Source organism: Oryzias melastigma, linkage group LG6, assembly GCF_002922805.2.
Source record: "Oryzias melastigma strain HK-1 linkage group LG6, ASM292280v2, whole genome shotgun sequence".
In the NCBI taxonomy this organism is placed as follows: Eukaryota; Metazoa; Chordata; class Actinopteri; order Beloniformes; family Adrianichthyidae; genus Oryzias; species Oryzias melastigma.
In genome coordinates this window covers 22,383,578-22,401,525 of record NC_050517.1, presented here as the reverse complement: position 1 = coordinate 22,401,525, position 17,948 = coordinate 22,383,578, and the positions used below count along the sequence as shown (strand labels likewise).

Below are 17,948 nucleotides of genomic sequence, written 5' to 3'. Positions count from 1 at the left end.
ACTCATCAGCGTACCTTCTTAGCCGTCGTCTCCTCGGTAACCATCTTGCAGCTTGCCTCCGCCGTACCAACGTAGCAGTAAAAATTGTTGAGCCTGGAGTTGATGCAGAGGTTCAAAATTGATTAGCAAAATATAAAGTTTGAATAAGTGACAAGTCTTCTTTGCCATGGTAATTCCTGGCCAATGACTGAACAGATCTTTGGTCACATGCTTTTGTTTACAAGCTTTGGTTCGAAACAAAATAGTCGGGCTGAAGGCAGTCTGAATGCAGACCAAGCTTTAGGATTTAGGATTCGATCCAGATCAACAAACTTTTCCAGTCTTAATACAGCCTTGACTTAAAAAAGCAATAAGGTAAAAATAGTACTTAGGCGCACAGACTGTAAATTTACTACTAAAATTCATTTATTGGGACAAATACCATACATCGTATTTAATGGTTTTAGCATCTTGATATTTTAATGACTAGATGTAACAGCTAGAAGTGAAATCTCCTCTAATATTGGTTGTAGTTAAAGAAAAAGTGTATAAAAATAAAAGTGTAGTGTGGGAGCAGCCATGTTGAGGGTTTAGAGACAGTTACTCAGGGAAAGAAACAAGAGGCAGAGCTGAAGATGTTGAGGTTCTGTTTTGGATTGATGAGGATGGATAGGATGAGGAATAAAAACATCGGAGGAACTGCTATAGTAAATATTTTGGTGATAAATGGATGGAAGGAGATTAAGATTGGACACATTGAGAGAAGGGACAGTGAATATGTCGATAAAAGGATTCTGAGAAAAGACCTAAAGGAAGACTAAAAAGGAGGTTTATAGATGTAGTATGGAGGATATCAGGGTGGATGGTGTGAATGAGATGTTTGGAGTATATGAAGACTGATGAGTCACGACCCCTAACAAGAGCAGTCAAAAGACAGAAAAGAAATAAATAAAAAGTACATAAGTATGTTATGAATACCTAAAACTGTACTTCCAACTTATTTCCGACTTTTTAACTCAACACACACTTGGTCCGCAGACAAGAATCTTAGGCCATATGTATCAAAGTCAAGGCCCGGGGGCCGGATCCGGCCCTCCAGATCATTTTATTTCATTGTCATTTATGGCCCGATGTTATCTTGTGCTTATTTCTAACTTGTATAATTTTGACAAAATTTATTTTTATGGAGAGTAAAATATTGAAAGTTATTTAAGGTTTAAGTTGATTTAAATTGTAATAATATTCCTGCCTGTTTTTATTGATAGTAATGATAAAAAGTTACTTTTTAAAGTTTTAAAAATATATTTTTTGTGTGTTCAATAAATGTTCGACCCTGGATTTTGGCCTCAATTGTGATTGAGTTTGACACCCCTGTTATAGCCGTTCCAGAAACGCTCTTTAAAACTAGGCGGGTTCACTCCCCAACCCTGTCTCTGTGTCACATTAACTGTGCCGAATGCTTTAAAACTTAAGTTAGGATGTTTTTATTTAGTTGAGCATCACTGACATTTCTTATCTTTTAGCCCTCTTTTTCTTGTGTTTTACTTCTCAAATTAAAGCATGTTTTATTGTGTTTACCTACCTGCGGCTTGTATTTATTCTTTGGTTTTATCTCGTTTTATAAAAATAAAAATGTACTCAATTACTTACTTGCCCACAAGTCAAAGTGTCCTTGGACAAGACACTAGAGCCCCACGTTGTTCCTAGCGGTTATAGGTTGGTGTCAGTGTTTGGCAGCAGTGTGGATGTGTGTTAAGTACATAACTTTTACCTTTATACTGATTTAAAGTATTTAAAACTATTTACATGAACTGAACGGCAGTAATTTATATATTTTTTTGTTGTTTCTTTGTTAAATCACACATTTGACAAGAGTTCTGATATTTTAAGAGTGATACCAACAGGTGCCAAACGTGTGTTTGGATAAATGTAGGATCCATTTGAGAATAAACCATAAACAGAAAAGTAAATAATAAAAGTTCATCACAAGAAGTGTTGTTGCTCCGGAGTACTTAGTTCCTTTGGTTTCTTCTATCCGACCATCACCTTGTTTATTTCCTTCCCTTTCCCTCCAAAAGCATCAGTAGTTGGTAACAGAGGAACAGGCGGAGGAGGAAACTTTGTGACGGGGGAGGCTGCAGATGAGAGACGTGGAAGTAACTGACATCACTGCAGCGGTTGTGACCAAGGGCTCTCTAATCTTTCTCATTAGCAGGTCTCTTCGACTCATAATGTTGCTGCTAGCCGCTCTCCTGTGACATGCACCTGAGATAGATTGACAGTGTGAACGAGACCGAATGCTCTCCCTGTGTGTATGTGTGAGCATAATGACAGTTCAGCTAGTTGCTCTCCTGTGAAAGTGACAAGTTCCTGCCAAATTAATATCATTACTATCAGAGTTTAATGGGCCAGTGCTGCCTACTTATTTAAAACCGAACATCCTTCTCTCTCGACCTCCACCACGCAGAAGGGGGTGGCAGGAGAATGACTAACTGAGCAGGAGAAGTGATGTGAAAGTGATTTTTTTTTTCAGCCACATTGAGTGGGATGGATGAAATGAAGAAGATGAAGTTAGCGAGACATTAAGCCAGAAAAAATATTACGGTTACCTCAACTGTAATAACAGTAAATATTTTTATTTCCCCTTAATCCTCTCTTTTTGTGTGGATTAGATTTCATTCAGAGTTTATTTTCCGTCTATTTCAGACGTTTGCCTAAAAATATGCTTCTCTGTGTGCTTTGTGTGTTAAAATATGGCCCTCCTTTGTGGAACAATGACTCCTCCCAGTTGAATTTTGAGATTGAATTCTGTTCTCAGTAATTGTCAGTGCTAAGCGCGTGTTTGCTGTCGGAGTGACGGTCTGGATTTAACATAACAAAAAGCCAAACAGCGCCGGCTTTGTGTTCCGTGTGTTTGGAGGCAGCACTAGTCTGTGTTTGGATCTCTGGTGTTTTTCATATTTTGGGTGTTGCACCTCTGTGGTCATTGTCTTTTTATTTTTGTTCTTATTTTCATTTGTGGCACTTTAGAGGAAGTGTGTGTACAGTAAAGCGCTGTGGCGGGGTGTCGTTCTTCACTCAGACTCAGCACTGCGATAATGAGTTGATTTGGAGATGCACTCTGTGGGCTGCCAGGAAACGGTTCTGTTTGGACGTCTGCGCATATTTACACGGACTGTGTACATGTGGAAATAACTATTGCATATTACACCATAAGTGTGTGTGTGTGTTTTTTTCCAATAAGCACACACCTGACTGCGTGAGGGAGAGATTTTGAGTGTGTGAATATGTCAGGTTGCCGCAGGAGACCAATTAGCTGGTGCATCAGTGAGGAGGTGAGCATACACACACCTGTGTGTGGCCCTATTACACCAGCTCATCACACACTCATATAGCGACACACAGACAGCATTTCTGTGCTCATAATAGAAATATACTGACACTTACAGTACGTTGACCATATGGAATAATGACTTCACCGTGTCAAACTGTCAGCCGTGAGTCACCAGCCTGCCTTATTTCAACTACATGTTACTAACTTAACAAACTTTTGTGATTTATAGGTTATCTTGCTGCTACTGAATGGTTGTCATTAGCTATATGTACTTTACTACTCAACATTCCCTCAGCCTAAACTGCACGGCTTGTAGCATTCATACACAGGTATGGTGCGCTGATGCAATTAGGTGAGAGTGAAAAGGAAGATCACAGCCTATAAATCAGCCGGGCCTCTTCATGTATAATTCAGATCTTTTATGGTGGGCTGTACACCCATATGGACATCCTAAAGGAGGACTAAGGCCATTTCCAGCCAGAGAAAAGCCCTTTTAAAAGCTAATCCCTGAGCCGGAGTCACACACTTTTTACTGTTCCTTTTTAATGAATAGGTCTCCAATAAGGCTTTTTATTGTCTTAGCATATGTTGCTTTTATTAGGGGAAAATAATTAGGCTGTGCACATCACTTCGGAAGTCCTTTCAGAAGATAAAAATGAGATAGTTTCACAGTCGCTGCGCAAGTCCTTCCGACTCCCTGTCGTTTTCCCCTTGGATGCCCTGTGTCCTGTCTCCTTCATCTCTGCTTTGTTTCGGATTCTTTTCCTTTGTCTCTCCTATCTTTTTTTTTTTTTTAATATCTCCCTCCTCCTCTTGTCCTTTGAATTCCTCCCACTTCTTTCCTCACTTTTTTTCCCTTCCATTGTTAAATGTATGCAGGAAAGTCACTACACATCTACACATGTACGTCCAAACAGATGAACAATCACGGCGTGACAGGAGGCTGCTTATGACTGACACTCGGTTGATCTTATCTGGTACAAATGGGGTAAAGAGTCGTCCGCAGAGAGAATGGGACAGAACTTGTGCAGGGGAGTGGAGGGCTGGTTCTGCTGTGTTGTCCTCCTGTCATTCCTGCACAGTGTACCTCTCTGTTTCTTTCTTTCTCCGTTTTCTTATCCCCCCACTACATCACTTGTGTTTGCTTTTGAGAGAAAAAAGACTGACAACAGGGCTCATCTGTGATCAAGGACTCCAGGGAAAAAGATCCATTTACCTCCAAGATGTCATACTATAACCGTTTACCCGTGAGACCTCGGTTACAGAAACCATGTATGCCCGGTCCTGTAATTTATGGGGCCGGAGGGGGATGGGGCTGCAGGCGAATAAGGATCTGTAGATGGCTGATGGAAAAGAAGGGGCTGAGCCAGAAAGCAAGGCAGACAGAGAGAGAGATTGAGGTGGGATGATGAAGGAAGGGACGGAGAAGCAGGGAGGGTGGAGGTTGATCCTTCAGTCCTGCCTTTAATGCCCCCCAGGGGAGTGTGCTGCCCGTAGGTGAGTATTAGCCATCAGTCCATGGGCTAATGGTCGGTACAAAACATACTTTACTTACTACATACAGACGACCAAATGCAAAATCTCTAGAGAGCCATGTTGATGTTTTTTTTTTTTTTTTTTTTTTTTGAGAAACATTTAGATCAAACTGTTCCAGGAGTAAATAGAAGCGCGTCGATTCTTACAGGCGAATATTTTCCCTTTGATTACATTTGCAGCACACAGTAGAATTAGTGAGACAAAAATGATTGAGTTTTGGATTTTTGCTTAAACTCCTGATTTTATGAGATCAGGAGACCTTAAGGCTCCACAGCAGTGGAGGGCAAACTTTTTAATCCGTGGGCCACAAAGGGTTCTAAGTTTGACAGAAGAACCAGGCCAGGATCAAAAACGTGGAGTGTTTTGGTAATACACCTCATTAGGGAAAGAAATAACGTGGAATCTGGAAGAAAAAACCTTTATTTGGATTGAAAATGATTGTTTTTATTTTAAAACAGAACGTTTTTGGAGGTTTTATTTTAAAATTGTGACTTTTGTTCTCACTTTTGGTGCTAATTCCATTGATGTGTCGATGTCCCTCAAAGGAAAATGGAAACTTGTTGGAAAGATTGGAAAAATGACTGTCTGACTCAATCTTCCAACACTACATGAACGCAGAATAACTTTCTGTACTTAAACAAATGTCAATTTATTTGTAGTGCACCATCTGTGTGGAGACAACAAAATTACAGTGAATAAAAGATCAATAAGGATTATCAATATAATTTATTCCAGTTTGGCAGGAGAGATTAAATAGCAAACGGATGAAAATGGCCTTCAGGACGTAGTTTGTCCATTCCTGCTCTCCAACACACAATGTTCAATATTACTCATTTAATCCATGTTTTTTCTCTAAAAAGTTGCCAAATTGTTTTTACATTTTCTTCAAAATACTTCACATCCTTCAACAGCGTATTACATTATGTATGGCAAAGAATACTTGTTAAGCTATTCAAGAAAGTATATATATATATATATATATTACGAGATCGAAAATAGTGAACAGTCCCAAATTACAGCTGTGTAGACATCTACATTCATACACTATAATATAGTTATTAAAAATGAATTTGAAAGATATCCCTGTAAAAGAACATTTACAAATAGTCAAATTTTTCAGTTTATATTAAAAAAAAAAAACAGATTAAAGGGGCCATACCATGATTTTGTTAAGCACATAGTGAACTGTATCCATATAAATGATCATATATTACCTTTGGAACACAAAAAATCAAATTATTTATGAAATATTAGTTATTTTTCCTACCCAGAAGTAAAACGACTTGATTTCTGAGGCTCCGCCTGCCGCTGCGTGTTTAATGACGTCATCCTGTGTCTCCGTTTCTCCCATGAAAACAAACAACATCTTAAAGGAGCTCCGTGTCTAAAGTGATGAACATCTGTTTGAGCTGGAATTTATTGAAGACAGGACACAATTGGAACATATACGATATTCTATATTTAAAATGAAAGGTTTTTACTGATCACCGGTGGCTCTGTGGAGAAATCGGGTGTTAGACTGGGGGCGGTAAATGGCAGATCAGACTCTTCCTGAAAGGGGCTTTTCTCACTTTATGACATCAGCATGTGAGGACCCACTCGTTTTCTTGGGTATGGAAGAGGCTGGTAGTGAGAGTGCAGGTTTTAGAGGATTACTCAGAAATGCATGAACGGATCAAAATACCACTTTAAGGTTCTTTATAGTGAGGAGTGAGTATAATACACCTAAAAACTCAAAAAGTAATTTTTTATTTTTTATTTTTTTGGTTTGGCCCCTTTAAATAAGAAAGTAGTGGATGAAGTTACAAAAGGAAATACTAGATTTTAACCCTTTGAGATCTAAATTTATTCCCAGCAATAAAGAAAAAAAAAAGATGTGTTTTCGCTTTTGGAGCAGAAGTGGTTTGATGCATATTTTCATCAAGAGGCGTCAATGGAATAAAACAGCTAACCAAAGTGTAAATCTCTTCTGAACTAAGAGTTTAAAAGATATTTCCTTATCTCTCAAATAACCTAAAGTTTTTAAACAGTCTAAAGCTCCCTCCAGTTATTTACAATGAGTATTCTTTAACCAGGAAAGCAGGAAAAGAATGCTACAGACTTTATTCGCTTCACTGTAAAAACAGAATTTCGAAATAGATTCAGTTTTGCAGCAAATAATTATTTATTAAGAAAGTTTTTGTTAGTCTTAGTTAAAAAAAATGTCAGTGACCAGAATAGTTTCCATGAAATAAAAAATTTTGGTAAAACATTTTTTCCTACCCTATTGGCACTTTTTTTAATTTAAAGAAAATCTTGTGTTCCTCAGGATTCACAATGACTGAAGTGCAGTAACTCACCCTGATTGGTCAACCCTAATTTAAGTCTATTTCATTGCAGATAACATAAGAAAAGACGGTGAGAAATAAGCACATTACATAGTAAACTCCTAAGTCCTTTTAGTATGTTTCACCTATGAAGAAAATACTAAAAATCTGAATATAGGCCAAATGCAAATATTTCAAAGATATGAGTTGATCTTTTTGCAATGGCAAGGAATATTTTATGGTTGCTATTAGTATTTTAAGAACATTTTTGTCAGGCCCTTTCATTATTGAAGTGATCATTATGAAATACTTGTTGGGTATTTTGTGCATTCATCATTAGACACATGTACAACAACTTTTTTTGTTCAATTGACAAAGTATTTGCTTTGAAAATTCTACTTGCAATATTTGTCAAATTGAACATTCAGTTTCTTTTATTGCAAAAAAATATAAAATATTCTTGAATAATACATAAATCTGTCTTTATTAAACATAAAAAACATGTGCTAGTGAAGGAAAACATTGTCATCTAAAATACCTTTTTTAAAATTATTTAATTATTGACAGTAATTGAAGTTATTGTTAGCAAAATTATGAAAACTTAAAACATTTTAAACTAGCTTTGGTTAATCTAACTTTACGAGATTATTTTTCTTGTAAAGAGAAAATAAGACTCCAGAAAGCCCCAGATTCCTGGCCGTTAGCGTTGGGATGTTCTCTAAAGTGTATGTTAAAGTGTTTGAGCTGTTAATCTTTCTGCATTTTGGTTGAATGGTCAAGCAAAATAGAGAAGACAGCTTGTTTATCTAAAAGGACCGGATTACCCAGAATTCCTGCTGGGGTGAAGCACACTCAGCTGAGCCGTCAGATATTCATGAGGTCACATAAACATAAAGACCCCCACTTCCTTTTTTTTTCAAATAAAGAACCAAAACTGAACAAATTTGCTTTCAATGATTATTTATTAAATGTAAAATATCTTTAGCACAGATTAAAAATCAGACACCTCCATCTATTTTAAACATCACAGGTTGAGGAACAAAAAAATAAAATAAACAAACAACAAAACAAAAAAAACATTCCTTAAACATAATCACAATTGATTTGGAGTCCCATTTAGAGGATAGTGACTCTTTGTTGCTGGGCAGAGGGCTGAGGCAAAAGCTGCACTGCTCCGGATCCCTTTACCAAGCATACAAGCCAGGAAACACGCTTCCAAATACATGCTGTAGCTCTATTACATCAAATGGTAAAAAAAGGTCTTTTCACCAGATGTTTTTACAGTTACGGCCTTGTATGGAAGGAGAACAAAATGTATGCTTTTATTAAAATGTGATAAAATAGTCATAGAACTGTCAGTATTTGGAAGAAAATAGGATCTGTTCCTCTGTTAATGACAAATATCTGAGTTAAAGTTGAATAAAAATCAAAAAGTTAAAAAAATAAGGCTAAAACCAGTAGTTCACTTAAAAAGCATGTAGGCATGCCGTAATGATCAGAGGTAAAAGTCGACTTCTCAAATTGTTTCTGAGGCTTAAAAAAAAAAAAAAAAAATTTAGCCAGCATTTGTACCGCTGCTGAACTGGAGCGCCGCCGCCAAGGTCAGCTGGTAAACGCCACCGGTTCTCTGCCTCAACCCTCGCTGCTGTACAACTGACAACAACTGACACAGATGGTGAGCAGAAACACAGGACAGGCAAAGGAAGAGAACCACCCACAGGAGAAAGAAAACAGGAAGACTCTACACACACTGTCCAAGAGAGGATATTGCCAGACAATATAATGAACTCATTTATTTTAACCTTTTTATTCATATAGTTTTTCTCCTTTTTTCTAGTTTTTTTACTTTTTTTTTTTTTTTTTAGCACATGCCATATGAGAATTTGGGTAATATAAAAGTACCTGAAAGAATTGCTAGTTTTTTTTTTAGCATGCATAGGTTTTAGTATATACACATTTTTTTTTTGTATGTACAGGCCAAAAACAGACTGCTCTACAGTACTGACGTATTTACACGCAGGTCAGAGGTCGATGCTGTAACTACAGATGTGAGGCTGAAGGATCACATGCAGAAAAGCTCAAACAGCTGACAGCAACTCGGATGTTAAGAGACACGCAACAAAACACGGCAAAAGGAACATTACAGTTGATTCATGAAGAAAACAAAAAAAAATGTTTTTTTTCTTCTGCTCTTAAATACATTTGTAACAACCAGTTATTGCGCAACACTGTACAAGGACATTTCTATTGCGAATCCGTCAGGCTCAGTATTGGAAGACTTGGATCTGATCCCAGAGCTGTAACAAGACTGAACCCCATTTCCACGCAGACTCACCAGAATCAGTTTATTGCTGAAATCAATGTTTGAATTTTGGCTTGTTATTGATAAGACACACAAAAGAAAACAAACTTGCTATCAATTCTACTATTTGGCTTATCGTATTGCTTTGATCTTTGTGCCATAATTTATCAAAAAGGGATTTTTAGGTTTGTGAATGTTTCGGTTCATTTGTCCTTTTCTTCCTAAATAAGTGTTATTGAAACCATCCTGCAGGTTTTAACGCCCTAAATCTCCTCAGTCTGAACATCGATGATTCTCCTTCTTCAACAGCTTTTTGAAAAAAACGTTCTTACACTTCTGAGACTTCATTTCTGAACATTTACTATCCAGATTTTTATAGGAATGTTGATTTTACGTGTCTCCAAGAGCAAGAGTTTGTCGCTCGCCCTCTCCGGTTCTTCGTCCCACTACCTTGCACACGTCTTTCCTTCTATCTACAGGCGCACACACTATGATAAATGGCTGTGGTGGGTGGCTGAGCATGTTAATGTCTAATCCCATCAGCTTTATCTTTTACGCAGGTCACAAGGTCAAGTGGTGGGGAGGATAAGCTAAACACCAACAAGATAGTACAAACAGTCTATGTTGTACTTCATCTGCCACTAACTGGACGGCTGCAGCCAGAAAACGAGCTGCAGCGCTCACTCGCTTTCTGGAGTATTTTAGGGGGATTCCAGTCGTGCAAGTTTCGATTTGAAACCTTATTTTCCTGTTTTGCGTTGTTAATTGTGCAGAAGCTGCTCTGAAAGTCAAGTTCAAGGGGCTTCAGTGACACAGAAATCTTCTAAAAAGGCGGCAGCTAAATCAGATGTCGTACGTGAGGGGAGATGACTTGGAGGCGGCGCGTGTGAACCTGCGACTCAGAGACACTGCTTGGCATTTGTCTGGGTTTTTGATACGGCGACATGTGACGTGGATGAAGTTATCGCCTGGCTGGCAGGTGAGACAGGCAGCAGCGCACAGAGAGATGCTGCCGTTTCATCTGCTGTTTACCAGCCCTCTCATCACGCTGCACATCAAACGCTGCTGCAGCAGCGCTCACACACCACCACTAACCGGGGCGGAACTTTGCTTGCAGAAGTTGTGTGTGTGAAGCTTGAAATCTCATTTTATCTTTTCCCTGCATATGCATTTTGTTCATATAAATGTCTTAGACCTCAGTAGATCTTTACAGCTGCTTTAGGAATCTGTTCAAACAGTTGCTCTGTTATACGTATGTTTGCCTATCCCACATATGGGCTCGTCTGAGTGTGCCAGTGAAACTCTCATCACTCTCATCATTAGATAAAGAGGCGAGTCACTTTCTGCAGCTGTACAGAAGTTGTCTTCAGCCTCTGGAGTTTGCTGTCACAGCAGCTTTTAGTCAGAGCTGCAACAGTCGGGTTATGTGCCTAATTCTCTCTCTGATGTTTTTATTCTGTCGCTTTCTCGTCTTTCATTTTCAAAAATCACAGGAATATCTCCCTGCTAATTACTGACCAGCATCTAATAGCGTCTCAAAATGAATTTGTGTTCCAGGTTGAGATTTTAATTAGAAAAATTATGTGCATTTGTAAAAACAAAAAAAAAAAAAACTTGTACTTGCATCACTTTTTGAAACCTAAAATTCAGCTGTGAATCCCTGTACACATAAAGAAAATCTCGATACTCGTTGCCATGGCCTTAAAAGCTCTGGAACGTACATAAAAGCTGTGTCTTCCTGGTGATCCAGACAGGAGCTGGTGTTTGTTTCACCTTTTCCAGTGAGTTTGGCCTTCACACAGTTCGGTGCAGCCAAAAGTCCAGGCAGAGTAATACATAAATAAATAAATATATGTATATAAATATATGTACAGGAGAAGGTGATGCTTTTCCCATGGTAGTATGAGCCAGTCATCATGGGCCGCATGGATTAAAGTGAGACAGCGTGTGCTTGAATCCTCTGTGGCCGCTCAGCCCTGCTGTCTCTTTGTGTCACATGAAGGACAAAGGGGGTGTCCTCTCTGGACAGGACACATCCTAATGTCTGTGTGTGAGTTTCCATGTTTTGTTTTTTGTTTTTAGTGTCTCCTCCTGCAGGATGACGCCATTGTGTCCTCTCACGGTTGTCTCTGTTCTCCGCAGCAACAAGGTGCGGCCACCACGGTGTACTGCGCCGTGGCTCCGGAGCTGGATGGGTTGGGCGGCATGTACTTCAACAACTGCTTCCGCTGCCAGCCGTCCAACCAGGCCCAGGATCAGAGCAGCGCCGCCAGCCTGTGGGAGCTCAGCGAGCGCCTGGTGGCGGAGAGGTCAGCGGGGATACAAGCCCTCTAAAGTGGCAGATGAGGAGGGCGGGTGCAAGCCAAAACAGGATTCAAAGAGGAAGCAGTTGACTTGAAGATGAAGTTAATCAAAGACTCTGACTGCACTGTACAAAAGCTGCCAAACGACAGAAGTCCATCCAGATATGTCACGTCACAGCGGGGCTAAAACACTTCACAAAGTACAGGAGTGAGTTTTTATTTCCGAAAGAATAAAAGTTTGACCAGGCTCTGACGTGGTATTTTACAATGAAAAGTGGGTACGCTTTATCTATTTTTTTTGTTTTGATTATGATTTCTTAAAGATTTAGACATAAAAATTTAGTTTTCCCTGTAAATGTCTGAGTCCTTATTTCTGTCAAGATGTTTCTTTAGGGTTTGAAAGAAGCACCGGCTAAAACTTTTAGGGCAAAAAGAAAAAATGAATGGGTGGCCACGTGACACCTGTGGATATATAAACACACTAGAGGTATGATTCTTATGAATATCTACATTATTTTTGCAATAATTTCTTATTTCCTTTGTTTTCTGTACAAGATTTACAAATTCCTGATTCCGCGGGCTGTGCTGAAGGGACATCATAAATTTTCCTTTTTGCAAAGTAAAGTTTTGATAATCTGTCAAGTCTCAGAAGTATTTATGTAAGGGTGTTTGTCCATTTGTATAGAGATGGTAGCAAGTCTTATTTACACTCCAGGTTCTTCAAATTCTTGGTGTTTGAGTTGGGTAAATTTTGTTTTTTAATGTCCTTTTTCTTCCTTTTTTTTGTCCTTTTTTTTATGATGACGATCAGCCTTTGGCTCTGAATTCAGGTTGGTTGTCCGGAAACCCCAGCGAGGACGGGCTGCCTTTGAGACGTTGTGCTTTTTGGCAGTCTGGGTGCCGCAGGTTGTTTAAGAATCCTCATTCCAGTGTCATGACCTGTAAAAAAAAAGCATAAGGAGAGAAAAAAAAGAAAAATTTAATAAAATTCTATTGTACAAATATTAGTAGATTTTTTTGTGTATTCATTGTGAAGAGGATGATGGTGAAAGAAGTTATTAATACAACTTTTTTATGTGTCACAACCAAAAAAATCCATTAAAGTGTTTAACAAAAATAATTTGGCCTTTTATGTTTTTATTATCGAAGCATTTTCCTAAAAAAGACCCCACCTATTAAAAAAAATAAATCAAATCATTAATATTCCTAAACCCAAATTTAAAGTTCAGTGCTCTGGCTAAAAGTACATTATGTTACAATTACACAACTACACACATGTAACTCTCATTTCCAAAAACCCCGCAAACACAAACTCATTTTATAAGCATGCATTTTACAAATGCTGGTGTTTTGTTTCGTATTTGTACACATTTGCACTTTAACTCATTTATGTTCAGACATTATTTCAAGTATTTACTGGTATTTACTGCCACAGTTTCCCTCAACATATTGAATCAAAAAAACTTTTTGGGTTTGTTCGTGCTTTATGCATGAGAATTATTTTTTTTTCCTTGAGATTGACATATTTTTTTTAATAAATAATCATTGAATATTCCTTGGTAATAAATTGTTTTAAATATTATTTGAGCTGTACAATACTCTAATACACATGTGTCAAAGTCGAGGCCCGGGGGCCGGATCTGGCCCTCCGGATCATTTTATTTTAATGTTACTATTGTTATTTTATCATTGTTGTTTAAGGTTTACGTTGATTTATTCTGGAATGATATTCCTGTTTTTTGTTTTTTTTTCAGTTTTAAAGTTTTAAAAATTGGCATTTTGCTAGATTTATGGACTATTTTGGCATTTACTAAGATGTTTTTTAGGTTTTTTGGAGTTTAGCTAATATTTCAGCTACATGCTAGCTGTCTTGGCTAATTTAGGCCTTTTTAGTTTTTTATAGGCTGTTTTGGAGTTAATATTTACACTCTGACTGTTTTGGTTAATTTAGGTTTTTCTCAATTTTTAGGCTATTTTGAAGTTTAAGTATTTTTTTCAGCTACTTGCTAACCTAGTTTTTTTTAGGCTAATTTGGCATTTAGCTAATATTCTAGCTAATATTTTAGCTTAAATGATTTCACGTATAAACTTCTAAATTCATCTTACAGCATTCACACTAGCATTGTCGCAGGTAATGCTATATATCATAATTATGTTAAAAAGTTACACTTTTAAAAATGTAGTTTTATAGTGTTCAATGAAGGTTTATCCTGTTCGACCTGTGACCTAAGGTGTGTTTTGGATTTTTCCCCCCTGTGTGATTGAGTTTGACACCACTGCTCTACTAGATCATCTAAAGGTGGTGAATGGGAGTAACGCAGTGCGGCGCACAGAAAACTCCTGCTCGTGTGTTGTAATCTGCTGCAGTACAGATGTCTCATGGTTTGCTTTTCACACTAGTGGACACACGTGGAGCAGAGGAACAGCACAAATCCACACACTCAGCATCTGTCAGGTTCACAGTGAGAAACTCCTTACTGTCCAGACAATTTTCTTTCAGCTTTTGATGTCAGAATCACCTGATTCTCAAAATCCTTTACAGGCTGGATAAAAATACTGACTGACTTCAATGAAACAAATACAGGTTTAGTTTTACAGCTGTTACAGTATTTAGAATAATACCAGCTGCATCTTGGCGCTGTCCGTGGTGCTGATCAAAGTCCAGCTTGATTCTAGTTTTCTTTCTCTCTTTGGTGATGCAGCTCGAGGATCCGGCTCGCTTCACAACAAGCGAGTTTGTCAATCAGTTACAGAGCGCAGTTTAATCTGGTGTGTGAAGCGAGCAGGTTGCAGTGCCTCATTTTTGAGCTTCTGTGAAAATGACACCGTCCGCTTCCCCAGAGTCTGCTGGGTTCATATTCAAACAGATGGATCTCACGGTGTGTACAGCACATCAGCTGTTAAGTTACCCCTCTGACTGTGCTTAAACCCCATGTGTTACTTTTATTCTGATAGTCAGCCCTGCTGTCTTTTCTGAAGTCAGCTGTGTTCCAGTCTTTAAATGATTAATTGGATTTCCCCGCCCCATCTAAAGAGTGATTTTAGACCTGTGACATCTGGATTTTCTTTTTTTCCCCACAACAACGGCTCGGTGGTCTTAACCTGGAAATAAATTAATCATAAGAATAATGTAAACTCTTTGTGACTATTTATCAGGAAACCAATGGTGCTGATTAATAACGCCTGCTGGAAATTCATCACTTTGACTGATCAGGTGTTTTTTGGCCCGGGCTGATAGCTGTGTGTTTTTGCACACGCGTCACGTGGCTGAATGTGTCCTGAGCTGCAACTTTGACTTCAAGCCAGGAAAAACTTTGCTGCATGACCTTCCCTGTCTTTTTCACCCTTTATTTCATGTTCCTCCCCCTGCTAAAGGCAGAAAGTGGTAACAAAGTCTAAAAAAAAAAGAAGGTTTAGACGTATTCCTGCTGAAGCATTTTGTACAGTGTTGGAAAATAGTTCAACAGCTGCATCCATACATATAAAAGCCTTCATGGAAGCTTTGGATTGGAGCGACGGACATGTCAACAAAGGATAATCTACAGGATGTGAACAAACAACTGAAATGTCTTTGTGGTCTGCACTGCAGTGGCCAATACTTGGGCGAGTGCCTGAGTGAAAAAGGAGTGTCCTGCCTGGCTTTCATACAAAGTCCTATCGATCAGGCACTATCGGAATCATCTGATAGCTAATCAATAACTACACTTCCTCTCAGCAGGCAGAGAGGAGGAAGAATCACGGCTCTCACAAGAGGAGGACCTTGATCCTTTGACCCTAGAAGCAGTCGCCCCATCCCATCCGTTTATCCTTTCTTCTCTTCACTTTTCTTTCTTGTATTTACACATCCTTCCTACAGTATAATAAGCCAAAGTCACTGTAAACCAAATAACCAATGTACACTGGAATGTTATTTTAATTAGTTAGATTTATTGTAGATTTTTTTTCCCCCTTCACTGAGTTTATATCAATTTGGGCAGTAATTGTTTACGACAGACCATTTCATTTTCCATTATTGTTTTTATTTCTTCTTGTGATTAATTCCTCCTCTCAAAGAATAATTATGAGAGGATTGATTTGATTATGCCTTTGTTCTGCCGCTATTGGCTCCATTGACTGAAGGAATGCCATGTTGCCATTTCGAGCGGATATATTTAATGATCACAATCAATGTTAAAGCTCTCTCTGGACTCAACTAACCCAATAAATATCTGCCAGGAGGAAATTTACCATCTAACTACAGCAGGCAATAAAGTCTCACTCTCTGTTCCCTTCCCCACCTCCTGCTTCTTCCTCTTCACCCCCACCTCTCCTTTAAGGATTCAAATTGCTGATCAATTTTCATAAGGTACCACTGCACATGGGTCAATGCTAATAGTATTTTCTTTCAATATCTGATGATGTGCTTCGCTTGGACACAGTTTCTGTGGAGATTATAATATATTTGCTGGGAATTGGAGATCCATCCCGAACACCCCAGACCCCATAAATGTGTTTAAAAGTGAGGAATGTGCTTGACAAATATTTTTTTATGTCTTCCTTGCGGATTTTCCGGGTATTATTGCATTACTATAAAAGTGTTTTATTTCTTTGAAATGAGGAAGCTTCATATCTGTATTTGAGGGACGCAGTGACGCTAAAATCCACCTTCTATACAGTTTGACGGTTTGAATGAAAAAATGTGCAAATAAGCACTTCATTCATCCACACACCTCCATAACAAGCCTTGTAGGGACATTTGTAGCCTTTCTGCAGGTGTGTTTGTGTAACTTTCTACTGAAGCCTCAGCACATCTCATTGGAGGAAATCCTGAATCCCCCCGCGTGTCCTCGCTACGACAGCATGACCTTGTAAACCCTGAGTTATTTTACTCACCCATTGTGTGGGGATAGAAAAAAAAGGTAAAAGAAAAAGGAGGAGAGTAAAACTGGGGGGTGGGCGGAGAGCCCCTGCCTGTCACAGCTTTCAAACCCAAAGAAAAATGAGCACTTGGGCTGAAGTACAATTATTAGCCCCTGTCTACAGATTCATCACACTATAGAGAGGCTGGTGAGGGGGAGAGGGGGGAGCAGGCAACGAGGAGAAACTTCAGAGAAGAGTTGTAGAGGAGCAACAGAGATGCAGAGACGATGAGTAGTTTTTTTTTTTTTTTTGGAAAAACTGATTGCACGCCAGGAAAGGGGAAAGGTGAAGCATGCAAAACTGTTTCAGGAGGAGGAGGAGGAGGAGGAGGAGGGCGGTTTTGGAGAAAGAAAAGAGAAAGAGCAAGGCAGAGAGGTAGAGGAAGGCAAAATGAAATAAGAGGATTTGTCAGGCCAGTGGTTGGTGGCAGTAATAACGCCTGCTAATCTGTGGGGAAAACGCTTGACTGCTCACAGACTGACTCTCCTGACGCCCCACTTTACCACCGGGCCAAGTCAAGGTCACACACATGCGATCACACCAAACACGCACTCAAACAGAGTTCATGCCTGTCTCCACATCTGATCTCCTCAGGTTTTTTGGGACTTGAACTTTTCACCTGAGCGCCATACCATTGATTTCCTTTTTTCCTTTTTTTTTTTTTTCATGTTTTCTCCCACCTCGCCTCTCTGTCACTCAGCCTCGCCTCAAAGCCACGTTGATTTTGAAATCTCATTTTTCTCTATATTTTTAACTGGCTCCATAGTGTGGATCAATAGCTATCAGAACCATTACATAAATACATCTGTCACCAAGCAGATAGTGTAAGAGGGGATGCAGCGTGTCTGCTGGAGGAGGCCACAGTGAGGTGAAAGAAGATATGCTACATGTGTTCTCCGAGGACAGTAAGTGTCATTTTGTGTGGCCAGGTGTGTCGGTCGATGAGAGAGGTTGTTATTGAGCCTCAGTAAATGATGCAGAAACTACCACATACTTAGCGGCAAAGCCCTTCTGTCTCTTTGTCACTTCCTTTGTGTGCTTTAGGTGTGTTATCACTGGAAGTCTGCGTCTTTAAGGCAGAAGTTTTTAACTAAATGAACATTAAAACAACTAAAATTGTTATTAAAACAACTTTTAAGGGGATACACATTGTTTCTCAGACTGTTTTCCTGTCAATCTATATGTCACCCTCTTAGTTGCCCTCCTTGCAGCATGCCTTTGCTGCACCAAAGTAACAAATAAAGTGTTTTACCTGACGCTTAAAAATTGGTAAACAAAAAATAAAGTTT

General features: G+C 38.9%; 2 protein-coding genes across 4 annotated transcripts in view; one reads left to right on the top strand and one right to left on the bottom strand.

The window, feature by feature from the left end:
- wwox (WW domain containing oxidoreductase) overlaps positions 1-12,767 on the top strand; it is a 152,981-nt gene extending 140,214 nt beyond the window's left edge. The window contains exon 9 of the mRNA XM_024282086.2: positions 11,600-12,767. Within this exon, the coding sequence (XP_024137854.1) occupies positions 11,600-11,791 (192 nt within the window). The 3' untranslated portion in view covers positions 11,792-12,767. The remainder of the gene's footprint in view (positions 1-11,599) is intronic.
- LOC112152479 (transcription factor Maf) overlaps positions 8,099-17,948 on the bottom strand; it is a 99,998-nt gene continuing 90,148 nt past the window's right edge. For all 3 annotated transcript variants that reach the window (XR_002920309.2, XR_004948082.1, XM_024282087.2), the window contains exon 3: positions 8,099-12,699. The gene's annotated coding sequence lies outside the window, so the exon portion shown is untranslated. The remainder of the gene's footprint in view (positions 12,700-17,948) is intronic.